This window comes from Elephas maximus, chromosome 8, assembly GCF_024166365.1.
Source record: "Elephas maximus indicus isolate mEleMax1 chromosome 8, mEleMax1 primary haplotype, whole genome shotgun sequence".
Lineage (NCBI taxonomy): Eukaryota > Metazoa > Chordata > Mammalia > Proboscidea > Elephantidae > Elephas > Elephas maximus.
The window spans coordinates 72907157-72934178 of NC_064826.1; the positions used below are offsets into that span (position 1 = coordinate 72907157).

General features: G+C 38.7%; 1 protein-coding gene across 3 annotated transcripts in view; it reads left to right on the forward strand.

Moving 5' to 3' along the window:
• TMEM106B (transmembrane protein 106B) overlaps positions 1–27022 on the forward strand; it is a 39735-nt gene that overhangs the window by 368 nt on the left and 12345 nt on the right. For all 3 annotated transcript variants that reach the window (XR_007518406.1, XR_007518407.1, XM_049893445.1), the window contains exons 2-7: positions 1954–2175; positions 4488–4551; positions 20892–21051; positions 24805–24945; positions 25206–25255; positions 26214–26267. Coding sequence is in view for 1 of the 3 variants with exons in the window: in XM_049893445.1 (XP_049749402.1) it covers positions 1956–2175; positions 4488–4551; positions 20892–21051; positions 24805–24945; positions 25206–25255; positions 26214–26267 (689 nt within the window). In the remaining 2 variants the exon portion in view is untranslated. The remainder of the gene's footprint in view (positions 1–1953; positions 2176–4487; positions 4552–20891; positions 21052–24804; positions 24946–25205; positions 25256–26213; positions 26268–27022) is intronic.

Sequence of the window (27022 nt, forward strand, 5' to 3'; positions counted from 1 at the left end):
TGCATGGTTGGTTTGAATTTTTTTTTCTTACCCTTAATGCGTAGGCTGTATGCTGGGTTTCGTTTACAGCGCTTTTGAAAGCTGCTGGTTTTCCTGTATCTCAAGCTTTTTCAGAACTAGAATCAGTATTTTGTGCAGGGGATCACGACCCATTTAAGGATAGGTTGCTGTACTTTTTTTGTTTTTAATTTTACCCAGTCTGAGATCCGTGTTGGTTTTCAGGAAATTAAGAGACTGTGATAAAAACATCGAGCATAGGGAAGAGGAGGTGTTTGGCACCTGTTAATAAATCAACGTGTCTCCAAGAATAAACGAATTGAACGCTCAGGGCTCAGACAAAAACCTGGCGAGGAGGCAGGGATGCCTAGTACCGGGTAAAATCTGGCGCTTGGCCATAAGCTTTGACGAAACACCTGTAAGAGGCAGACTCTGTTAGGCAACTGTTGCATAAGGATAGAGAACGGCCCGCCCGAGAGCCATTTGGCTTTGCCTTTTTTGTCTTTCCCCTTAAGGCCTTCCAGTGGACTGCGCCTTACACCCCCACCTGCGTTAACTGAGATCCTGGAGCCATTGCCTCTGGGGCAAGCTCTGAGGCCCACTGAACCCAGCTCTTGTGGTATCTCACTAGGCGGCAAGGTTAGATGTGGGGACAGGGATGCTAATTCGCCTTTCAACCACCTGTACCTGGTAAATGGTTTGGTTCCAACTTTATGTAACTGGGCCAAATGAAGAGAAAAATAATGCTTTTTTAGAAATCATAAATCGTTTGTTTTGGAACTTATATAGGCAGCTTGTATGTGGATTCTTTTAAAATTTTATTTATTTTGTTGTGAGACTATACACAGCAAAACATTTACCAATTCAGTAGTTTCTACATATACAATTCAGTGGCATTGATTACATTTGTAATCGAAGATTCTAAGAAGAATCCTCATTAAAAGGGGAAAATGTAGAACAGAATTTCAAATTCTCATGGACTCCATACTTTCTGGAGCCATGGAGGCTGATTGAACCTCCGAAAGTATTGCCCTGAGATAATCTGTAAACCTTAAATCAAAAATATTCCCCGAAGTCTTCATAAAACCAAATAATAGCATAGTTTAACTAGTAAAAAAAAGTCTGCCTTGAGCATTATGATCGTTTAAGACCTATCTACATGGGATCAGGAAACCCTGGTGGCATAGTGGTTAAGTGCTATGGCTGCTAACCAAGAGATCAGCAGTTCGAGTCCACTAGGCACTCTTGGAAACTCTATGGGGCAGCTCTACTCTGTCCTATAGTGTCGCTGTGAGTCGTAATCTACTTAATGGCAGTGGGTTTGTTTGTTTGTTTTTGGTATATGGGATCAAATTGACAATGACAATTTCAAAGATTAAGTAGGAACCTTAGGGGGCAGTAAGCTTATCGAGGAACAACTCAGAAAAGCAGAGTGAGAATGGTTGCACAACTCAAAGAATGTAATCAATGTCAGAGATTTTTTTTTTTAATGAAGAAATAGTGAAAATATATCTTTATTTCTCATTCTACAATTTTGTTTAGTGGTTTAATTTTTCACCTGCTGTTTGTGCTATGTTGAGTGACTGCAACTTTTGTCTTTAGTGGTAATTATTTTAAAGGTAGAATGTGTTTTTGTTTCATTTCTAAAACAAATGAAGCCTGCATGTTTCTCTCCAGAGAACTCTGAGAAAGTACAGACCTTTGTCAGTGTTTGTATACCTATTCTTATAACAAGTTTGATGTCATTTCGTGATATTTTGTGGGAAAAACGCTTCTGAACTCTAGTAAATGGCTCACTTTTTTTTAGACATTATTTTGATAGAATATAATTCTAATCCAAAAAGTAACTTGAACACTCCCTTGAAATTTGTTTCAAATTAATTACATCAGTACAAATATAATATTTTGACTGTACTTTTTCTTGAAGTTTACTGTATGATTTTTCTTCTTTTTCAGACATGGGGAAGTCTTTTTCTCATTTGCCTTTGCATTCAAATAAAGAGGATGGTTACGATGGAGTCACATCAACTGAAAATATGAGGAATGGATTGGTTAATAGTGAAGTCCATAATGAAGATACAAGAAATGGAGATGTCTCTCAGTTTCCGTATGTGGAATTCACAGGAAGAGATAGTGTCACTTGTCCCACTTGTCAGGGAACAGGAAGAATTCCTAGGGGTATGTGTTATTGCATTGTTTCTGCTTTACATAAAGATTGCAGGCGTTTGTACAAATACACAACCCACTTGTTTAAGCCTTTCACTGTGTTCTAAAAATTCTTAGAATTAAAACTTCATGTGAGTTATCTTTAAAGGATACACACACACACACACACGAAAAAAAACCGGGATATGAATATTAATTATTACAGTTCCTAAGGCAACAGCAATGGAAACCACCCCCCTGACCCCAGTATTTTTTCCTTCACCTGCTGTTATAGTAGAGGGAGCCCTGGTGGCACAGTGGAGAAGAACTCAGCAGCTAACCAAAATGTTGGCAGTTCACATCTACCAGCCACTCCGTGGAAACCCTGTGGGGCAGTCCTCTGTCCTGTGGGGTTGCTATAGTTGGAGCTGACTCAATGGCAGTGGGTTTTTTTGGTTATTGTAGTAGAGAGCCCTGGTGGCTCAATGGTTAAGTGCTTGACTGTTAACTCAGAGGTCGGCAGTTCAGACCTACCAGCCACGCCACAGAAGAAAGGTGTGGCAGTCTGCTTCCCTAAAGATTATAAGCTTGGAAACCTTATGGGGCAGTTCTACTCTGTCCTGTAGGGTCGCTGTGGGTTTGGGGTTTTTTTGTAATAGATATGTACTGTCTTTTGAGTGAAAACCTTTAGGACTATCTGGCGTCTATAGAGGGCATATCGTAGTTCTTTTACTACATTTTGTGTTAGAGGGAGCCCCAACCCCCACCCCCAGACTATTTTAGTATCAGTGGCAACAGGCAGAAATAATAAAGGTACCTTGTGTTTGGAGTCCTGTGGTTAAAGTGCTCACCTGTAACCAAAAGATCAGTGGTTTAAACCCAGAAGCTGTTCCGTGGGAGGAAGATGTGGCAATCTGCTTCTGTAAAGATTTACAGCCTTGGAAACCCTGTGGGGCAGTTCTGCACTGTTCTGTAGGGGTTGCTATGAGTAGGAATCGACTTGACAGCAGTAGGGTTTCCAAGGCTGTAAATCTTTATGGACACAGATTCACACAGAGCAGCTGATCGGTTCAAACCTCCAACCTTTGGTTGGCAGCTCTGCACTTTAACCACTGTGCCACCAGGGCTACTCACTTAACTATAAAAACCAAACCTGTTGCCATCAGGGCCAAAGACAGTAAACCAAACCAAACTGTTGGCATCAAGTCAATTCCAACTCACAGTGACCCTATTGGACAGAGTAGAATTGCCTCATAGGGTTTCCAAGGAGCAGAGATTCAAACTGCCGACCTTTTGGTTCACAGCCATCTTCTTAACCACTGCATAACCAGGGCTCACAGTTAGTTAAAAGAGCCTGAATTCAAGGATATAGATAAGGCCAGCAGTGTATAGATGGTACTTATAGCCATGAGGTAGATAAGAGCACCAAATTTCCTAGTGTGGATACAGAAGAGAAGAGGCCCAGCACTGAACCCTGAGGCATTCCAGTATTTCAAAGTCAGTGAGATGAGAAGGAATTATTAGCAAAGGACACTGAGAAAGAGCAGCTAGAGTGGGAGTAAGAAATTCCTGTGTGTGTGGTTTCCTGGAAGACAAGTGAAGAAAATCCACCAAGGAGGAGAGAGTGATCAGCTCTACCAGATTGCTGTTCGTAAATCAAGTAGTGTGATTTTTGTTAAGCGCTTTAGCTGCTAACCAAAAGGTCAGCAGTTCAAATCTACCAGGCACTCCTTGGAAACTCTATGGGGCAGTTCTACCCTGTCCTCTAAGGTTGCTGTGAGTCGGAATCGACTCTACGGCAATGGGTTTGGGGTTTTTTGTCTTTTTTTTTAAAAGCAGGGGTATTTTAGATCTTCAGTGGAAGAAAGTAATAGAGTACTCATTCTTTGTAATGTTTTTGACCAGCAAGACATGCGGATATGATATCAGGAGGGATCAGTCTCTGGAGAAGGACATCGTGCTTAGTAAAATAGAGGGCCAGCAAAAGAGAGGAAGAGATGGATTGTCATAGTGGCAGCAGCAGTGGGCTCAAGCATAACAACAACTGTGAGGATGGCACAGGACCAGGCAGTGTTTCGTTTTGTTTTACATGGGGTTGCTATGAGTTGGAACCAACTCGAGGTCACCTAACAACAACAGATACATAGGTGTGAAAAAACGTAGTGTCTGATATGGAGCTAAACTACCGAATAATTTTTTTTAACTTCTAGAGCACTTTCCTAGAGGAATGAGATGAGAGCTAGATGATATTCTGATCTTTCCAAACCAGAATGTGATGCAGAGCCCCACTGTATTTTAATTAATCATGTTAATAAATTTCTAAATCAAACTTCTTGTACTTTTAGGACAAGAAAACCAACTCGTGGCATTGATTCCCTATAGTGATCAGAGATTAAGGCCAAGAAGAACGTAAGTAATTTAAAGAAAATGGCAATTGTGTTTCGTTTTCTTTTGTTTTTGTGTTTTGTATAATTACAATTATTTAAACTATTAAAAGGAAAACAATATCAGGTTGTTAAATCATAAGGAGCTCTAATGGCACAGTGATTAAGCACTCAACTGGTGAGAGGTCGGTGGTTCGAACCCACTAGCCACTCCATGGGAGAAAGATGTGGCAGTCTGCTTCCGTAAAGATTACAGCCTTCAAAACCCTATGGGACAGTTTTACTGTGTCGTATAGGGTCACTATGAGTCAGAATCGACTCGATGACACCAGGTTTGCATTTGGTTTGGATGTTCAAGCATGCCGTCATATGTTTTTTATCCTTACAAAAAAAAAAAAAAAATTGCCTAGTCGAGATAAGGTCTTGAAGACAGCACAATACGTGAATCTCTTCAAATCTATTTGTTAAAACAGAAAGGCCTAAAATACAGCAGAATAAGGACACCGCAAACAACATTTTCTTTAAAAAAAAAATTAGCGATAAGGTATTTCCTCCAACCCCAGAATAAAAATAAGTATTCAAACCATCATGACAGCAGAGACCCAAATTTGCTTAGTAGATGTGTGGCAGTTGCAAAAGGAAGCAACAGGGGAGTTCGTAAGGGCCCTATGGGCAAATAGTCAGCCAAAAGGGGAAGATTCCACTCAGAGGACTCTCTCCCCTCTACAGATAACCTTCAAGGTCATCTGTTAAAATGGGAAGACTGCATAGGAAGAGTGCAGAAAGGCCACAGAGTTCCACAAAGGGGCCTTGAGAAGGTCAGAAGGAACTGGAGCATCCTAAGTCCTCAAAGACCTTAGAAAAACTCAACAAAACTCTTACAAAAGGACAAAGATACATCCTAAGGGGAAGGAAAAAATCCAAACTGCTGAGGATCGTATCCAGTTTGTACAAGCTAGTAAAGTCTCAGATATGAGGGAGAGAATCTCAGAACTATGTAGGTGGCTACACATAGAAGCCATCTTTTCTAATACTTCTGTAATTACGAAGAAGGAAGCCCCTGAGCAATGAAACTAGGAAACCCACTCTGGCCCATTCCAGTCTCCTAAACTAGAACCTTAAAAATTCCAAAATTCCATCTTATTTACACATGAGCAACAGAAGAGAATTCCAGTCAACCATCATACAAAGATATTGGGCGGGGCGGGGGGGCGGGGAGGAAAAGGAGAACTGAACAAAATGCTGAGAGGTGATTAAAGTACCTAGAAAGACATGAAAAACTTTGATATAAAATGTTCAAAAATGAATTAAAACCATGGAAGCCATGAAAGAACAGCATAAGTCAGAAATTGAAAAGTTCAGAAATGAGCTGAATAAACAAGAGGATGTGAAAATAGTCTACACACCCCTTGAACTAATCTGGGGAAAATTCAGAAATGAAGATAAAACTGGGAGAATAGAAGTGTAAATAGATACTATGACAAGTACTATAAAGGAAATAGGGGATAAAAGAGGAAAAAGAAGACACAAAGTAATGAAAAGGACTTGAGAGAATATGATATAGAAGACAGAGAAGATTGAATGTACACGTAATTGGCATTTCTGAAGAAAACAAGTAGAACTGAGCAAACATTAAATATTTAATTCAGGAATACTTTCTTGAAGTAAAAGATTTGAACCCACATGTTGAAAAGACATACCATGATCCTGGAAAAATCAATCCATGCCAGTGAAATTACTAGACTTTGAAAGGTAGGGATGGGGGGATCCTTTGAGCACCCAGGCAAAGGATCAATTGATTTAAGGGATAGAAAATCAGATCGGCATGCTACTTCTTGACCACAGTGCTTGAAACAAAACGGCAGTAGAGCAACATGTTTAAGATACTCACTGAAATGAACTGAAACAAGGATTTTATAAATAGTTAATCTGATCTTTAAGCGTGAAATCTGTTAAGCATGCAGGCAATCAGAGTGAAAAACCTGAGAGTGGAGAAAGCTTTTCCCACTCATTCAGAATTCAGAAGTGATGAGATTAATAAATTTGACAGAGTATAGGTAAATTTTTACAAGGTCAAAAACTAAACCTTAATTGAAATAAAGATTCAAATGGCAAACCGGAAAACAACGCCTGTAACTTAGTTGGAGGGCTGATATCCTTACTTTTTAAAGAGCTTCAGAAATTGAGAGGAGAAACGCCAGTCACCAACTAAAAATATGGATAAGAGCTATGAACAGCCAGTTCTCCCCCTGCCAAAAAAAGGCCCTTCAGCATGTAAAGAGGTATTCAATCTTGCTCATAAGAGAATTGCAAATGGAAACTACACTGAGGTATTTTTCTCATCTATCAGATTTTTATCAGATTGGCAGTCATCCAAAATTTTGACAACGTATTTTGTGGGCAATGCCCTGTGAAAACTAGCATACTCATGCATTGCTAGTGGAAGGATATTTGGCATTACCTGTCACAGTTACTATTTTTGGAAACCCTGGTGGCATAGTGGTTAAGAGCTACAGTTGCTAACCAAAAGGTCAACAGTTCGAATCTACCGCGCGTTCTTGGAAACCTACGGGGCAACTCTGTCCTGTCCTATAGGGTCTCTATGAGTTAGAGTGGACTCAATGGCAGCGGGTTTGATTTTGTTGGTTTTGATCATGATTGTTTATGCATTTACCCTTTGGCTTCAGAATTCTACTTTGAAAAATCTAAGGATAGTTGGAATTTGCATAAGTATTCATTGTGCCAGTGTTTGTGACATAGCAAAAGACTACAAACAATCTGAATGACTAACAATAGGGGACTGGTAGAATAAATTATGCTACGTTTACATGATGGTAAAGTGAATGACTAAGAACTGTGTAAGTTACTATCATGTGATATCCAGAGCACGTTTTTATTTGAAGAAACAAGCATACACATACACGTACATACAGAGAGAAACAATGGAATATGGAATGGTAAACCAAAAACTAATAAAACTAATTACTTACAGAGTTTGGGGTGGGGGGGGACTTAGAAGAGGAAACAGATAAGCAAACAAGATGTATACACACAGACATACATATATTTATGCATACATGTACATGTTTGTGTTTATGTATATATGTATGTTGTATATGTACATAACCCCAGTGCCATCGAGTCAATTCCGACTCATAGCATCCCTATAGAACAAAGTAGAACTGCCCCATAGAGTTTCCAAGGAGCGCCTGGCGGATTCGAACTGCCGACCCTTTGGTTAGCAGCCGTAGGACTTGACCACTACACCACCAGGGTTTCTGTATATGATCATAGTCTTTAATTGTTTTAGCTTTGTTGTTTTTGCGTGCCTAGAGTCGATTCTGACTCATAGTGAACTTGTACGTTAGGGGAGAACTGCCCCATAGGGTTTCCTAGGCTATAATCTTTACCAGAGCACATCGCCAGGTCTTTTCTCTTTCAGAGCCACTAGTGGGTTAGACCTGCTGACCTTTCAGTTAGCAGCTGAGTGCTTTACCATTGCACCACCAGGGCTCCTATGTTTGGCTTTAGAACCATGTAATTTTTTTTTTTTTTTTTAGCATACCTAAAAAGACAAACTTGGAAAAAAATAACTAAATAAAAATTGAAGTAAACTGAAACTAGCAAATCTAACTGTATATCAAGTTTGTGACAGGACCACACATGAAAGAATTACTTCAAATGATTTGAAAACACTTTGACTGTCAAGGTTTAGTGAGATGTGTTCTAAATGACAACAACAACAAAATTTTGAACTGCATTCAGTAGTTGCATTGATAGTAGTAATGTTGGTGTTATTTTGAAATTATTACACAGGTTTTATAGAATAAAACAACTAAGTAATTATGTAAGTACCATTAAGATTTTCAGCGTAAGAGCAAAGAGATACAAAGTCAAATAAATTGGATTCCCACTTCCAACCAAGATGGAGTAAGGACTGAATTTACCCTCCCACCTGAAACAACTAAAAAACTGAACAAATTGAAACAATGTTTTTAAACAGTGGATATCAGACAATGCAGGACAGTAATCCTTAAGAAAAAGAAAACAAAACAAAGCTATGATTGTACCAGCTTACTGCCTAGAGCAAGGTTTCAGGCTGCGGCACAAGGAAAGGAATCCAGACAGAGCTCAGCAATCTCCATGAATTGAGGAGATGGAACTGGGAGTCTCAGAAGTCAGTTAAAAGGGTAGAGTACTAGAGAGGAGGCAGCTGCACAGAGGAAAAGCTCCAGAGATACGCAGAGGGTGTGCTTTAAGTCGTCACCTGAGTACTGCTCAACACATGTGAGCAAAGCACCTGAGGGTGGAAAGGAACAACTCAAAAGGAGCAGATGGAACAATCTCTGAGCTCTAAGAGAGCTAGGAATGCTTGTTTTCACCAACTCAATTGTTTTTACGTTATGAGTATGGAAAACATAATTCACAGGGCATTGAGTGGAGTATTCAGAAGAGTACTCCCTAAGTAATGGGAAAAAAAAGCCTTAAAGGCTGCAATTCTCCTGCCTGCTATTGTTATTAGGTGCTGTCAAGTCAGCTCCAACTCGTTGTGACTTTGTGTATAACAAAATGTGCAGGCCTGCGCCATCCTCACAATCATTGCTATATTTAAGCCCATTGTTACAGCCACTGTGTCAGTCCACCTCACTCATAGTCTCCCTCTTTTCTGCTGACCCTCTACCGAGAATGTCCTTTTCCAGGGATTGGTCCTCCCAATAACGTGTCCAAAGTAAGCAAGACAAAGTCTCTCAGTCCTCACTTCTAAGGAGTATTCTGGGTGTACTTCCTCCAAGACAGATTTGTTTGTTGTTCTCGCAGTGAATGACATTCAGTGTTGTTCACAAGCATCACATTTCAGATGCGTCGATTCTTTTTCAGTCCAGGCACACCTGAGTCATCAAAGTGACACCTTTGCTTTTTTAACACTTTAAAGAGATCTTTTGCCGCGCGTTTGCCTAATACAGTATGTCATTTGATTTCTTGACTGGTGCTTCCATAGACATTGATTGTTGATCCAGGAAGAATGAAGTCCTTGACAACTTCCATTTTTTCACCATTACCATGACGTTTATTGGTCCATTTGTAAGGATTTTGATTTTCTTTATGTTCAGGTGTCCATACTGAAGGCAGTATAATCTTTTACCTTCATCATTAAGTACCTCAAGTCATTTTCAGCAGGCAAGGTTGTGTCATCTGCATACCTTAGGTGGTTAATGAGTCTTTCTCTAATCCTCATGTTGTGTTCTTCATGTAGCCCAGCTTCTCAGATTGTTTTTTCAGCATATAGATTGAATAAGTAAGGTAAAAGAATACAGCCCTGCCACATGCCTTTTCCAGTGCAGTATCCCCTTTCCCTGTTTGAACAACTGCTTCTTGATCCACGTACAGGTTCTTTGTGAACAAAATTAAGTGTTCTGGAATTCCCATTCTTTCCAGTGTGATCCATACAGTTGAATGCTTTTGCATAGTTGATAAAACAGGCAGAGATCTTTCTGGTTTTCTCTACTTTGAGCCAAGGTCCATCTGACATCAGCAGTGATATCCCTCATTTCATATTCTATTAGGTAACCCAGCGGTGGTTACCTCTCAAGTTGAGAGAGTCTAGAGTGAGTGAGTGGGCACCACTTTGTTTGCTCAGACAAAAGTATGGGCGTAGTAACAGTGATACAGCAAATATTAGTTTTATTTTGTTTTTAATAAGCCATTTTATTCTCATTTCTCAATTTAGATTACTTAAGATACTCAAATATTTATACAACATCTGAAGGAGAATCTTCAGTAACTGTTGTGAGGCATACAAAGATTAAATCCATCAAGGGATTTAGAAAGGAGGTGATGAGGAGGACAGAGTAGAGGGAAAGATAAAATGATAATTTTTTTGAATGTCTAGAATATGAAGGGGAGATTAAAGTAAGTGACATGAAACATAGAAGCCGAAGAATGTTGTAGGCTTTCCACTGAGGATTATATATTGGCAAGATCAGGAAATAGTTTCTTGAAACTAGAGCTTTTGAGGGTAATACTGAAGATAAATTTCCATCAGTGGAAACTGGAAAGAAAGAGTGAGATATGCAAAAGATATATTTCAGAGACAGTTAGAAGAACAGCAAAGGCGTGCGAGATTTTTTCTTGTATGTGCATGTTGTGGAGAATAAAACCACTCAGTCCTTAACACCAGCTCACATAAGTGAGAACTGATGACTCCAGCAAGAGAGCCTCTAATAGGAACAGATATAGTCCAAGGAACAAAGAAATTACAATGCTGTGGTTTGTTTGGCTAGTCTTTGGTTGAGGTCACAAGAAGGGTGGGTTAGGAGATGGAGAGTGGGCTTCTACTGGTTAATTGGGAACAAAGGCTTACAGTGATTGAGTTCAGGGAGTAATTTCAGAGGTTTTCAGTCATAGTCACATATCCCTTGGGAGAGGTTATAAAAACATTACTGGTTGATGTTAAGCAGCTCTAACCAGATGTCTTAGAGATTTGTGATAACCATTCCGTACCAGTACCTCATTTCCCAGAAATAGCTTGTTAAAACAAAACCCTTTTAAGTTGTCTGTGAAGGTTTAGATAAGGCTAGCTCCAGGACCCCTTTAAAACAATTTTTTTTATTATACCCTTGTTATAAAGAAACATTTCTTAGGCCCTCTTTACACAAAAAGACACCAGTGTCAAGATTGCCTGCCTTGGAGTGTGTTATTTTTACATTCTGGCTTGATTGCAGAGTGAAATTCTCTTGGTTCCTATGACTGCTAGCAGTTAAGGAACCAAATTGCAGGTACCTGAGAAAAGTCTGGGTTGACTCTGTTGAGAGCAGCTAGGCAAATATAGAGTCTCAGGCAAGCGTGTAAAAAGATGAGTTTAACTTAGCAAAAACTGAGTTTAATTCAGTCATTTAATCCTGGTCAGAAAGGCTTCATGAAGTTCTTTACATTTCCCTTCTTTTGATCAGAGGTTTTATTGCACATCCTCTGATCACGTTAAGAATTAGTTCTTCTGCATGGACTTAGTTTTAAATCATCATTGGTTATGCTCCTTCCTGATAGCTGCTTGAACCAGCAAACATTTTATTTTTACCTTTGCTGTATGGGAGTTCTACTCTTCAGAGTGAGCTGGTCTTAGGTCTCCCACAGAGGAGTATTCATCTTCTGCAAGGTGTTTGTAGCTATTAGGCAGCTTCAGATTTTCTTCACCATACTATTGTAAAGCTCTTACATTGGTTAGAAGAATACTTAGTGGCTTAGAGTCACCTTACAATATAGTTCAACTAAACATGCGACTCTTCCAGCCCATTAAAAATGATCATTGCCTCCACATACATTAGGTTGCGCATGGGCATCAGGTTGTTTCTGTGGGTCAGAGCTTCAGTGGTTACTTTCATATGGCATTTAACAGTGCTGATTACAATAACTTAACATTAAAACCATAACACTGGAGAACAGAATTGACCTAATCTTGGCACCCACTCTGTTGGGTAACTAGCTAAACATATCAGAAAAGGAAAAACCAAATGTATTTTTTTTGGTAATGTGTAACCAGGTGGTCTTTTCACATATTTTTGTAGTATCATGTTCTACTTCTCCTGAAATGTTAATCCAGATGTGCAAGAGGTTATTTATAGCATGGACCCCTCTTTGCTGGGCTAACAGGAAATTTAGAGCGATTTGATTATCCAAAACTACTTTGACAAGTGAGTTCAGTAATTTCTCTTGAGCAGTCATAGCATTGGCAACATCATCTGCTATTTCTTCCATGGTTCTGGAGATGTTACGGATGACATGTTGTAAATCTCCTACTCTGCACTAAGAGAAATATCCTCAAAAAATTATAACCTAAACCACTGAACTCCTTTAAGGGGTTCCCTCTACCTCTCCCTTGCTTATCTCTTGACCAGTTGTTTCTGCTCCTTTCCAATAATTTCAGGTGGTTAGTCCAGTGTAAACTCTCATTGTAAGAATGGATGTCTAAAGGGATTCCCCTATGGCCTGTCATATTCCAGTCATCCAAACAAGATAAAGCCCAGGTATAGGACTCATCATTTGGATGTGAATTGTCAAAGGTGAGGTATCTTGATCCTCCACAGAAAAATACATAGCTGTATGGGCTCTTTTTATGCTGGTCCTGGCATGTTTACCTGGGAGAGGGGTGGTTTGGTTTATCTGTTCAAGCCAATTTTCTGTCAAGAAGTTGTTGGAAATAGACAGTAGTTCTAACCTCACCAAGCCTCCATTTGGCCACAAAAAGACCTTTTTCCCTGTATACACGCTGTTAAATTTCCTGAAAAAGCCACATTCCAGTGTCTGAGACAGGTATTATATGAAATTAAGGGATCATTTTTACAATCTGAAGAGGAGGCCCAGGGTATTTTGAAACACTCTTTGGCTCTAACCCTAGTTAGATTGAAACATGAGACCTGGGGTTGAGCCAGTATCTCAGAGGACACCATAGTCCCACATATATGGCTGACCTAGAGGTGGTGTTAAAATTAGTGGTAGCAGGGGAACAAAACTGTAAGTTAGTATGGGAGTAGCTAATGGATCTGAGTTCTCATGTACAGTTTTGGGTAAAGGATGACAGATCCGGCAATCAGTAAGATTTGTGAATCGTGCAGCTGCCTGAATGAGCTTAAGAAAAGCATTCTGCCAGCAATTAATGGGAGGTGCGATGAGCAGCAGGTATGACAGATAAGTTTAAGAAGAGTTTCATAGTGGAGAAACACAGCCCAAAAGAAATAAACAGGGGGTATTAACATTTAAATAATAGCAATAACAAAATAAATTTCAGCAATGAAAGGCTTAAAGGAGGATAAAAAGACTATTAACCAACAAAGGACAAATATAATTAAAACACTAATAAAAAGTTATAATGTTATTTCAAAAATTCATGGATCTTACTAATTTTTTTTTTTTTTTTTTACTAAATTAACCAGTGATCACATTAATAGCAAGGAGTTAATAGAATATAAATGGTAGAAACAGTTATAAAACTTAAGACAAGAAAAGAGTAGTCCTAAAGTCCCATACAAGTTAAAAAGTTGGATAAAGCAAAAATAACTATAATGGTCAGAAGGTGGCACCACAAATAAGTTAGATTATTAAAACCAGTAAACACCCACAGGTAAAGAGTATATGATCCTAGTGACTAAGAAAAATTCAAAGAGTTAAAGCCCTCATTTACATAACTTATTTCAGAAATAACAATTGGCTTAATATATCACCAAAACCACCAGCATATAATTCCTCAATTATGTATAACAGCTAACAATACTGAGATATCAAAAATGGTAAAGAAAAAGGCAGACACTCCAAATTTTACCGCAGGCTGTGTAGGAAGTTTCAGGCCAGGTCCAGAGTTCTTGGGAAAGTAGTCTACCCAGCTGTCATCTGTTTTTGTTTTCCTGGCAATGTTTGAATTTTAATCCTTCCTGAGGCTCAACTGTCCATTTGGGAGTCAGGGCTTCCTTCAGTTGGGATAAATGAATCCAGCCCTTGACTGCCTATAATTTGGCAGCACAAGAATTTGTGAATAAGACTAAGTAGGGTCCCTTCCATCGAGGCTCAAGGGAATCCTTTAATTGATGTTTTTTCCAATAGGCATAATCTCCAGATAGAGGAAAGGTAGCAGGCTCTTCAATATTCTTAGTGTTAAAATCCTCTTTAAGAAAGGTAGCATGTTCTTTAGCATAGTGAATCAAAGATTGGCAATACTTCAATAAATCAGCTTGGATTAAATTTGAATCTGCAATGACTACTGAATATGGTAAGTTCATTGTCCAACCCATGACAATCTCATAAGGAGTTAATTTATGCAGGGTGAAAGGCATGTTCATTGACATTTTGACGGGAGGGCCTGCAGCTAGGTCAATCCTGTAGACACTGAGCTTCACCAGTTGAGTTTTTATGATTCTCTTGGTCCTTTCCACAAGGCCAGAAGACTAGGGATGATAAAGACAGCAGAGTCTCAGAAAAATACAACAAGTGACCTTTATTATTTGTCCCATAAAGTGGATTCCTCTGTCACTGCAAAGCACAGCTAGTATTCCCCACGTGGGAAGGATATATTTTAATAACATTTTTGCGATAAATGCTGTTGTGGCTTTTAGACAAGGAAAGGCCACAATCCAATGTGAATATCTGCGAATCATAACTAGTAAAAATATATAACCATTGGCAGGTGTTAGGTGCATAAAACGTATCTCCCATTTGACCATTGGCCAGTTGGCAAGGGATACTTTCCAGGTGGGGGTTAATAATGTTTACCTGGATTAAATTCTGAGTAGATAGAATATTACTTGACTAGTTTGTCCGCGGCCTTCCAAAACTGTCCCAAAAAATGTTTTTGTAAAATGCCTGTTGTTTTGTCTCTGCCAGATGTTCTTTCATGGAGAAGGTGGGTGCAAGGGGAATATGCAAGTCCTTGGGGACAACAGATTTGGCATCAGGCCCTTCCCACAGGGAAGATTATTAAATTTACAGCCTTCTTTTATTTACTGTTCCACCTCTAATTCAGGAGCATATTCCTGGTGGCAGGCTAAATCATGCCAAACTGGAGGGTCCCGTTTAGGGTCTTCAGTTGCTATACCCTTGGCTGCTCCAAGGGATTCTGCATTGCAAGTGTGGCATTTGCCATGAATAGAGGGGTAATCAGGACAGTGCTTCTAAGGAGGTCTGTAACAATCACTGCTAGAAGCATTCATCATAATGAAAGCAACATGGGCGAAAGAATGTAACGTGCTTGACTGCGACTAAAAAACTTTCCAAAAATTGTCTTTCTAAAAAACTAATCACTTCATCATTGGACATGTTCCTCATGTCTGTGAAACAGGTTCAGAGTAAGGGCACATGTAAACAACCTGGCAGGACAGGTCTATTGCCAGGCCTATGCAGAGCTGCGTAGTGGAGCCCTGATAGAACTCAGCATATCTCCAGTCCTTGACTTCTTCCTCAGAAGCTGTAACGGCTAAGGATTTTTAAAAAGTAAGAGAAATTAAAAAGGCATGGACTCTGCTTAGCCAGACCTAACTTAACATGGATTAAGGTTTTCAAATAATTAGAGTTTGGCAGTTTCAAAGGCCGTTAATTCTTTTATTCCCTGCTTTTTATCCCGGGAAACCCTGGTGGCATAGTGGTTAAGTGCTATGGCTGCTAAGCATAAAGGTCGGCAGTTCAAATCTACCAGGCGCTCCTTGGAAACTCTATGGGGCAGTTCTACTCTGTCCAATGGGGTCACTATGAGTCGGAATCGACTTAATGGCAACGGGTTACGAGGTTTTTTTTATCCTGGTCGTGGCAGGGACTGTCAGCAGTGGATTGAGGTGCAGCCTTTTTGGCAGCCTCATCGGATAAACCATTCCCTCTAAATCCATTTGGGGAATGTTGTTAGGTTGATGGGCCTGGATTTTAACTACTGCAATCTCAGATGGGAGCAAGAGAGAGTCCAGGAGGTCAGTCACTAGGGGATTTTTAATTTTAATTTGTTCAAGACCCCATTTGTTTCCATAACATCCCCAAATTATCAGCAGTTCCAAAGCCATACTTCAAATCCATGTAAATGATTACGGATTTTCTGGACGCCATCTCACAAGCCCTGGTGAGTGCAGTCAGTTCAGCTTGTTGGGCTGAAGTAACATCTGGTAGTGGGTTGCTTTCCAGGACCTCAGTAGATGTAGTAGTAGTATATCCACCTTAATAACGAGAACTAGAGGAATCTGGTTTTAGATATGACCCATCAACAAAAAGAATCAAGTCAGGATTGGGGAGGGAAGTCTCTGCAGGTCTTGTCTTGGAGTGAGTGACTGGTCTGTTAAATCCAAGTAATCATGAAGAACAGTTTCAAAATCATCAGGTATAGGCAACAGGATAGCTAGGTTTAAAAAGTTAATAGTGTGCAGCATAATGTCAGACACAGCTAAAAGTAGGACTTCATGGCAGGCTACCCTGCTGGCGGACAAATACTGGATTAGGGAAGAATTTAAGATTGCAGCTACAGCGTGGGGACATACACACCAAAAAATTGCGTGAGTACAATATTGGCTTGGCTTCCCCCAGCCAGGCTGTGGTGACAGCTGCTCTAAGGCATGGGAGATACTCCCTGGCTACTGGATCTAATTGTAAGCTGTAGCATTCCATGGGTCACTGCTGCCCCCCATGTGTCTGAGTGAGGACCCCCAAAGCTTTTCTAGTTATTTCCAGGACATACAAAGAAAAATCCAGTTTATAACTGGGAAATCCTAAAGCTGGGGTGGTGGGAAGTGATTCCTTTAACTTAAAAACAACTCGGATGCTCTCCTCAGATAACCGAAATGGATCAAGTGCAGGTCCCTTTAAAAACTGGTAAAGCAGCTGACCTATTAGGGAAAAGTAAGAATCCAGGCATGACAGTACCCACAAAACCCTAAGAATCCTCTCAGCTGCTGCGTAGTGGTAGGGATAGGGAAAGCCTGAATTGAATCCTTCCTTTGTGAGTCCATATAAACTCTCTTTGTTGACATAATATGCCGTGAATGTTTACTGAAAGTAGAGCCAATTGTAATTTTTTGAATACTTTATGCCACCTAGTGGCCAAATGCTGTAGTAACAATATTATCCCTAAAAAGCATGCATCTAATAAAAGGGAACAGACTAACAAATCATCAAAGTATTGGAGGAGAGCAAAACCATCAGCGAATTATAAAGACTGTAAATCGGTGTGTAAAACTTGGGAAAGGTAAGTGGGCCTTTCAGGATACTCCTGGGACATAACCGTCCAGGTAAACTTTTGATTATTCCACATAAAAGCAAATAGGTATTAGTTTTCTGGGTGAACCAGGACACCAAAAAGGTGCTGCATAAATCTATTACAGTAAAATGGGTAGTTTCAGGAGGAATATTAAAGTAGGTGGGGGTTAGGCAAAATCAGAAAGCACGGGATGACTACACAGTTAATGGTTCATAAGACTTGCACAAAAGACCATTCTCAATTCTGGGATTTCTTTACAGAGAAAACAGGAGTGTTACATGGACTAGTGTAAGAGATAACGAGTCCCTTTTTTAAGGAAATCTTGTTTTATTGTGGCTAGTCTTTCCCTTGCTTCATTCCTTATAGGGTATTATGAAACCCTAGGCAAAGACTTAGCATGATCTATTTGAATTTTGTTGGGTTCAGTTGACAAACCTCCACCAACATCTGTGGAAGACATGGCAACTAATATTTCTGGAACTGCAGAACGGTAATCTGAGGCAGGAGGGCCACCCAGCATCCCAGTGATGGTCACTGGGCACCCTTGAGGTGGCAGCAGCACTTCTGCCTGCCTGACACGGGAAATGGAATCAGTGGTTGGGTGAGGGTTGCCTTCCTGTAAAGACATAGTAAGTCCCTGAAAATAGTAGTTTCTTCACTATCCATAATTCACTCATCCCAGATAACTTCTAAGAAGCATTTTTGCCTGTTCAGTAAATTGTAGATGATAATTCCATTTAGATAAAAGGTATTTAAACAATTCCATTTACATAAAACGTATTTAAACTTAATAAAAAGGGTTGTACACCTTCTGTAGATTCTAAAGAAACATTAACTGGCAGAGAAGAAGTTACAGTTTGCTCGTGGTTCATAATTCCCACAATTTTAGAAGTTTTATTACTCCAGGGTAAGAGATTTTTCAATCACATGGGATTCAAAGCTGACAAAGTGGTTCTTGTATCAGTTAAAAACTTGCAATTTTCCCTATGTACTAATAGTTTTTCCCTGATTATTTAAAGCCACTACTGGAAAAACCCCCTTTGATCCCCAGAGCCCCATCAACTGATCCTACTGGAGACAAAGCAGGAGGTAGCATTCCCAATTTATTCTTTAATTTAGATGTTTCCATTTAAAATGTTGTGGTTTCTTACAGTAAAAATACACTGGTATTCCCAATTGGTTTTCTCCCCTTTGGGCTCCAGTATTGAACTCCTGCACCCCAGGAGTTTGCAGCTCCTAGGCTATCTGTTTTTCTTGCCTGGTTTTAGTTCTTTGTTCACAGGCCTGATTTTGCTGCTCAGTGGTTTGAGCCATTTTGTAAACAGTGTCCAAAAAGGTTTCTACAGGGAGCTGTTTCCAGTCTAAGCAGTGGCATTTGACCAGTTTTGAAGCTCTAGGTTCAAACCATTGACAAAAATAGAATTGAAGGCAATCTCGGAATCTTTTGATTTTAATCCTTAGTGTTTAAGGAACATTTCTAATCTATCTCTAAAATTTGTACACTTCTACCCTTGTTCACAAGCTCGAAGGTTTGTTTTTGGAAGTACTCTTGGGATTGCTTTAATCAACAGATGATAAATTTGCCTAGTTTCCAACAATAGATCTCTAGTAGTTTTTAGTGAAAAGGGAATCAGCAGAGTCCCTTTCCCATACCATCCAGCCTCTGTGCAGAGTCCCTTTCCCATACCATCCAGCCTCTGTGATACACAATTGGGCCTCCCCAGGCCCCAACAACATAAGAATAAATTGATAAAGGTCAGAAATTCCTATCTGGTAGGTAGAGGTGAGAATTTGGAGTTCCTCAGTAAATTTACCTAGATCTTCCCTGGGCTTGGGAAAATCCTTAACTGTGACTCTTGGCTCTGTCTTGCTCCACAGTGTAAAACTTACTTGTGGAAGTTACCCACTTTGGTCGGGTTGCTTAATTTTAAAAGGCATCTTGATGTGGGGCTTGTCTTTGGCCATTATAAGTCCAAAGTCCTCAGCACAATAAGGAAGTTCAATTGCTATGTTTTTAGAATAGAAAAGGAGACGTGGAGGTAGAGGCAGATGAAGGGAGGCATCTGCCAGAGGAGGAAAGAGAGGAGTGGCAGCAGGAGAAGGAGGTGTAACAGTGGCTGCCTGAGTAACAGAAACAACAGGATCGCCATCTGATGGCTTAGACTGACAGTGCGATTTTTCCCCTGGTTCACCTTGTCTAGACACTACTTGACGTCACAGATTTCATTTTACTTGGATCCAGAATCAACACCCATGGCAGCAGCAGTCAAAAGAAATCAAATGACTGCATTGCGTTAGTCAAGCCTGCTGCAAAAGACCTCTTTAAAGTGTTAAAAAGTAAGGGTGTCACCTTGAAGAGTAAGGTGTGCCTGACCCAACCCATGGTGTTTTCAGTCACCTCATATGCATGTGAAAGCTGGATGACAAATAAGGAGGACCAAAGAGGAATTGACGCCTTTGAATTGTGGCGTTGAGGAATAGTATTGAATATACCCCGGACTGCTTGCTAAAAGAAGGAACAAAGCTGTCTTAGAAGAAATACAGCCAGAATGCTCCTTAGAAGCAAGAATGGCAATACTGCATCTTAGGGATTTGTGATAACCCTTCAGTACCAGTACCTCATTTCCCAGAGACAGCTTGTTAAAACAAAACCCTGTTTAAGTTGTCTGGGAAACTTTAGGTAAGGCTAGCTCCAAGATCCCTTCAAAACAATTTTTTTTTATTACATCCTTGTTAATAAACATTTTTGTTAATTAAACATTTATTAGGCCCACTTTACACAAAAAGACACCTGTGTCAAGGTTGCCTTCCTTAGAGTGTATTTCTTTTACATCCTGGTTTGACCACAAAGTGAAACTCCCAGTTCCCGTGGCTACTAGCAATTAAGGAGCCAGATTGCAGGTGCCTGTGAAAAGTTTGGATTGGGTGATGAGACCAGCTAGGCAGTGAGTCCCAGGAAGGCATGAAGACCGGTTTAATTTAACAAAAACTGAGTTTAATTCAGTCATTTAGTCCTGGTCAGAAAGACTTCATGAACTTCTCCTTTACATACATAATATTATCTCCTTTTTTTATTTTAAAGAAACAGGGTAACAGTTATCTTCAAAGCAGAGTTAATGTAAACAGTACTTTTTTTAATTGAGTATTTAAGTACTTTGGGATAGGGAGGCTCAAAAAGGACTGATTATAATGAGGTTGGTGAGGCATGTGGATATGCTATTTTTTTAAGGGCTTTACAGGTGGTTCTGATAAGCAGTCGGGATTATGTAATGACAAAACGCACACATGAAAATACTGCTTCAATGAGTTCAGAAGGAATTCTTGAAATTTGTATTTTTATCAAGCTCCCCAACTTAATTCCAATGTGTAGCCTGGTCTGGGAATCACTGCAACAAATTTTCTGTCATAAACCTAAAATCCCACTCTCCCTGAAAGTGAATTCATCTTTTAAAAAGAACATTTTCAAACTTAAGTAGACGGACAGAACCTTTACCAATACTTTTAAAATACAAAAAGTTGGTTAAATTATATACCTTTTCCTGCTAGTGTAGTATATTGGGAGAAATTTCAAGTTTAAGATACTTTTTCAAAATGTTTCATTATGTAATTTTTGATTTATATATATTTGAATATTCAATTTTCCTTTTCAGAAAGCTGTATGTGATGGCATCTGTGTTTGTCTGTCTGCTCCTTTCCGGATTAGCTGTGTTTTTCCTTTTTCCTCACTCTATCGACGTGAAGTACGTTGGAGTAAAGTCAGCATATGTTAGCTATGACGTTCAAAAGCGTACAATATATTTAAATATCACAGTAAGTACAAACTTATATTAAAGATATTCGACATAGTCTTTTTTCCTGTTAAGCAGTACCTTTGACCATGTTGGGAGGATGTTTTTTAAATGTAATGCTGATCATATTGCTTTCTGTGTGTCTTTGTTGTATTGACCTTCTCTATCATTCTTGTTTCTGCTGAAAATGGCAAATAATAAATACTGGCAATTCTTTGCATATCAAATGTACTACAATAGCATTTAGCATTTCAAGATGCTTTCAGGAAGGTAAAATAAAATAACCAGTTGATTGCCAGGAAAAAAATGAAAGTATTTGCAACATTTGACACTGAATAGCACTGGTGGCACAGTGATTAAGTCATAAGCCTGCTTAACCAAAAGATTGGCAGTTCAAATCCACCAGCCACTCCTTGGAAACCCTATGGGGCCCTTCTGTTCTGTCCTCTAGGATTGCTGTGGGTTGGAATTGACTCCATAGCAGTGGTTTTTGTTGTTGTTGTTTTAGCCTTTCAACATTTGACTCTGAATAGCTCCTGGCAAGGTATTAACATACTTGCATTCAAGAGATGTTACAGCTGGAAAATTTTCACTCCTTTGTATATCGTGAAATATGATTTTTGTCATTTTTAACGGACCATTCCTTTATTGTGTTTAAAGGTAAAGTACAGGTGACAGATTTCTCTATCGTAAATTAACACATTTGAAGATGTACCCTCTATTTGAAAAAACCTCAGAGAAGCACCCCATCTGGACTAAGGGAGAATGAAGAAAACCAAAGACACAAGGGAAAGATTAGCCTAAAGGACTAATGGACCAGAGCTACCACAGCGTCCACCAGACTGAGTCCAGCACAGCTAGACGGTGCCCAGCTACGACCACTGACTGCTCTGACAGATCACAATAGAGAGGGTTCCACACAGAGCTAGAAAAAAATGTACAACAAAATTCTAACTCACAAAAAAAGACTAGACATACTGGTCTGACAGACTGAAGAAACCCCAAGAGTATGACCCCCAGATACCCTTTTAACTCAGTACCGAAGTCACTCCTGAGGTTTGCTTGCAAAAAAGCAGGCCCGTAAAACAAAATGAGACTAAAGGGGCACACCAGCTAAGGGGCAAGGACTAGAAGTCAGGAGGGGACAGGAAAGCTGGTAATGGGAAACCCAAGGTCAAGAAGGAGAGAATGTTGACATGTTGTGGAGTTGGCAACCAGTGTTACAAAGCAATATGTGTATGAATTGTTTAATGAGAAACTAATTTGCTCTGTAAACCTTCATCTAAAGCACAGTAAAAAAAAAAAAAAAAAAACCACCCTCAGAGAAAGACTTTTACCTGTTAACATTTGTTTGAGAAAAGCATGGTTTGCAAACTACTGCATTAGGGGAAAAAAAAAAAAGATGTATATTAATCATGCTGTTACTGACCATTTATGCCTTCAAGCATCAAAGTGTATCTGTTGGCAGTCATTTGTTCCGAAGAGAGATACTGGACTCAGTTGGTTTTTCTTGTGGAAATGGTTGGTTTGATTGAAATTAAGGTAGAGATGTGTGGTTGAGAAGAGGGAGGGATGGAGTGAAAAGGAATGTGTGTTAAAATGGGATTGCTGCCTAATTACAAGATAAAAATAGAACTTCCTCAGAATACATTCACCCTCACTTGTTATTGTTAGGTGAGGGAGAGTCAGTTCAGACTCTTTGCAACCCAGTGTGACACAGTTAAACTGTCTCGTAGGGTTTCCTAGGCTGAAATCTTTGTAGGAGCAGATCGCCAGGTCTTTCTCCCACAGAGCTGCTTTATGGGTTTGGATCACCAGCCTTTCGGTTATCAGCTGAGTGCTTAACCATTGCATCCCCAGGGCTCCTTTCACCCTCATTGTATTATTGCAGACTCTCAAAAGCTGTCAATCTATGGACTTTTTTTCTTTTTTAACTATCTGTGTAAAAACGTGCACCAAAACATTCATAGAGCAATGCTGATTATGAATCATTTTATTTGACTGGAGAATTCATTTGGAACAACAGCACATTGTCCCATTTGAACATGGTTTCAGACAGTGGCCAGGTTTTTTTTTGTCCAACCTCCAAAAACTATTCGAGTATCAAATACTGTAGATTTATGTATGTTATCTGGTTTCGAGTTAATCTTTTCTTTTTAATGGTTTTGTAATACTGCGTGTAAGAACTTAATATCCCCTTTATTAATGGGCATTAATTTTCTTTTTATTTTTTGCCACTCCAAAGAACACTGTCATTAACGTCCTAGTGTTTTTATTTCTGTGCAGTAGATTCTGGGATGTATCATAGTCAAGGAGATACATACATACAGATACATATCTATAGCTGTATAATTTTTATTTTAATGGATGTTGGTAGATTACTTATCAAAATGACAGTAACACTTCACATATTTGACAGCAGTGTTCCCTTTGTCCATGTCCCTGCCAGGAATAGAATTTGTTGCTTTCTACAAACCTTATTGATTAGATGAATATAAAGCAGTATTTCATTTTTACTTCCATTAACTTTTTCCTGACTACAGACTCCCTGACTCAAATTGAATTTGAGAATCTCTCTGAATGTTTCTTAGCCATTTAGGTTTTTTACTTTTTTAATTTGCCTGCTCATATCCTTTGCCTACCTTTTTTTTTTTTGCCTTCTATTAGGCCTTTGTCATTTTCTTTTTAATTTTTAAGGTCTGATTGTACATTATAGATGGTAACCATTGCTGTCTGCCTTCTGCCTTATGAATACTTTTTCCAGATTTATCATTTTTACCTATTGATTTTATTTATGCTATCTTTTGCTCTATTTTAGATGTTTTATTATCATCTGTTGTTTCTTAATTTAACATTTTTGTTTCTGTTTTCATTGACCGTTTCTAAAGTAATTTGAGACGATAGTTGTGAATAAGAAATGCAGAAACCGATCCCAGTTGTTACCTAAGTATAGAAATGATGCAGCCACATATTTCTTTCCAACCAAATGGGTTTGAATCTATCTTATTTCTCCTCTATACTGACTTGGTATAAATCCTGCTAGTATATAAGTTAAAATACTACTTTCCTTTAAATGAGAAGAGAGCCCTGGGGGCTCAGACTGCTAACCAAAGGGTCAGTTCAAATTCATCAGCCGCTCCTTGGAAACCCCATGGGGCAGTTCTGCTCTGCCCTGGAGAGCTGCTATGAGCCAGAATCGGTCAACTGCAGCAGGTTTGATTTTTTTTTTTCTTGCTTTAAACAAGAGAAGTTATTTTGAGTACTAGTTAACATTTTAAACGGTCATCATTATATGTAATAGAGTAGGAAGCAGCTTTTGACATAGTCTACGGATACCAATATATATTTGTAATTAGTAAAAAAACGTAGATTACATATAGAATAAATTTATTATTTTTATTAACATTTTGCTAACTAAGGCCTCAAATACATTTTCTAACATTCATTTTTCCATATTCCTATACTATATATTTCTGGACCTGTTTGTTTTTTGTGAATTTGTGTGTTTATTATAGGTATATTGTATGCATAGTGCTCATCCATAAAACCAAATAATGTTCTTTGGTTTTATGGGTGAGCACTATGCATACAATATACCTACAATATTTGGTATATTTGTATATGCATACAATATACCAACATCATTTGATGTTCTTTGACATTTTTGGTAACACTTTTCTTCTTCCTAGATGAAGTCATTGTTCTTATTAATTTGAATATGTATTATGCATGTTTTCAGATAACATCTACATCTTCTGCCTTTTTTCTCTTGCAGAACACACTGAATATAACGAACAATAACTATTATTCTGTTGAAGTTGAAAACATCACTGCACAAGTTCAGTTTTCAAAAACAGTTATCGGAAAGGCACGCTTAAACAACATAACCAATATTGGTCCACTTGATATGAAACAAGTAAGCCTCAGTCATGAGATAATTTCAAGGAGTTAACCAAGCCTCAACTTTGTGTATCATGTTAACTTGAGGAGGGCAGGAGAATTTCTCAAAAATTTGACTTTGAAATATATAAGACTTTTGCATGTATAAGAGGAGATCTTAGAATCAAGCTCATAAAGAGAGAGATTCCTGAACTCGTTGAAGGTATGAAATGAATCTGAAGTATTTGGTGTTTTGATTCTATTCTCTGTTGATTCTTTTCATTTTTTGCCTTTCAGATTGATTACACAGTACCTACTATTATAGCAGAAGAAATGAGTTATATGTTGTAAGTTCTGATTTTTTAATAACTTGTTTTACTAAATAGTAAAGCTGTAGAATAAAGTATAAAGAATATATATTTTTTTAATTTCCCATAATCTTATCAGTGAATTTTGGAATATTCCTTCTGGCCTGTGTTCATCTCCATTCTTCCCTTATGCTTATACACAAAATTATGATTTTTTTGTTTTATTTTTGAGGATTAGGATTATAAACACCACTATTTCAGTTTTTATTTGTATTCACTATGTTACGACAGCCCTGTGTTCATATATTGATGCTTTGGTATAAACCCAAAACCAAACCCAGTGCTGTCGAGTCGATTCCGACTCATAGCAACCCCATGGGGCAGAGTAGAACTGCCCCATAGAGTTTCCAAGGAGTGCCTGGCGGATTCGAACTGCTGACCCTTTGGTTAGCAGCTGTAGCACTTAATCACTACGTCACCAGGATTTCTACTTTAGTATAAGAGGACTATAAATGGTAATAATGTGTAATACTCTAATAGTGGTTTGAAATTCTGAAGCTTTTAAATTAGATTTAAATGATTATTATTCTTGTTGATTAGAAGAAATAATTATAAGTTTTCATCGTCTTTTGGTAATAAGCCTGGACCTAGAAATTTTGGGTAACTAAGGATTTCAGATGGTTAGTGGAAAGTATAAGTAATTTGTGGCCCACATTAAAACAACTCTCCAACTGTAAGAGTATTAAAGCATATATAATTTTAGAATAAGAAGTCATGAAATATGTCAGTTAGTATTTGAAGTATAGAAAATGCTCAATAAATAAAATACTTGTTTTCCTAATAGTATCTACATTTGTGTTAATATAGGAAGAGGAATGGTAATTAAACTGTTTTTAATAGTATCTATTAGCTTTAATATAGGAAGAATGATGGTAATTAAGCTGTTCTAAATTTATAATGTCATAATTTGCATTTATTGATATATTTGCTTTGACAGTGATTTCTGTACACTGATATCCATCAAAGTGCATAACATAGTACTCATGATGCAGTAAGTATGATTTTTTTTTTCCCTCTGAAAGATATTTTTTGTTAAAACTTTATATTTATCATATTGGCTTATAGCATATAGAGTATCTTAGCTTTATAAGAGTGTCATAAAGTAAGATAAATGTTATCCCCTGTACAAATAAGTAAATGAAAGATTAGAGTAGTAGTGAAGGATCACATGGCTGACAAATAGTGAACCTAGGCATTGAAAAGCTCAGGAAAATGGTATGGGTTGGGTAAAGAGGAAGTCTTAGTTCGACATCCAGTACCTTTCTGCCTGTGGTAAATTTTTGTTAATAGTAATGAGAAGGAGAAGATAGTATCAGCCGTCCCTAAAAGGGTATAGATTTTGTTTGAGGACAGTGATGTTGGCATATGCTGAGAGCAAGCAGGCCCTACCCTGTGATGTCTTGTGTATGGAAGAAATCAGCTTCTTAATTGTTCCAGGATGAACTGGATTCTGGTTTAGGAAAGGAAGTAAAAACACACTGCTATGAGTTGAAAAGATGCTCCAGAGGGCATGGTAGATAAGATTGGGAGCAGTAAAGCAGGATAGGATTTGGGTGGAAGGACGCTGGACAGAGAATGAGAATGAGTGGCCTAAGTGTGTGCATATTACATATTTCCTAGCACCTGTAGAGCAGAGAAGTCATAGGCTGGTCTAAAAATTCTCAATAGGAGGTAAGGTTGATAGTTGTCTGAAGGTCTGTGGCTTAGAACTGGCAGAGTCACAGTCAGTGGAGAGCATTAACCGTT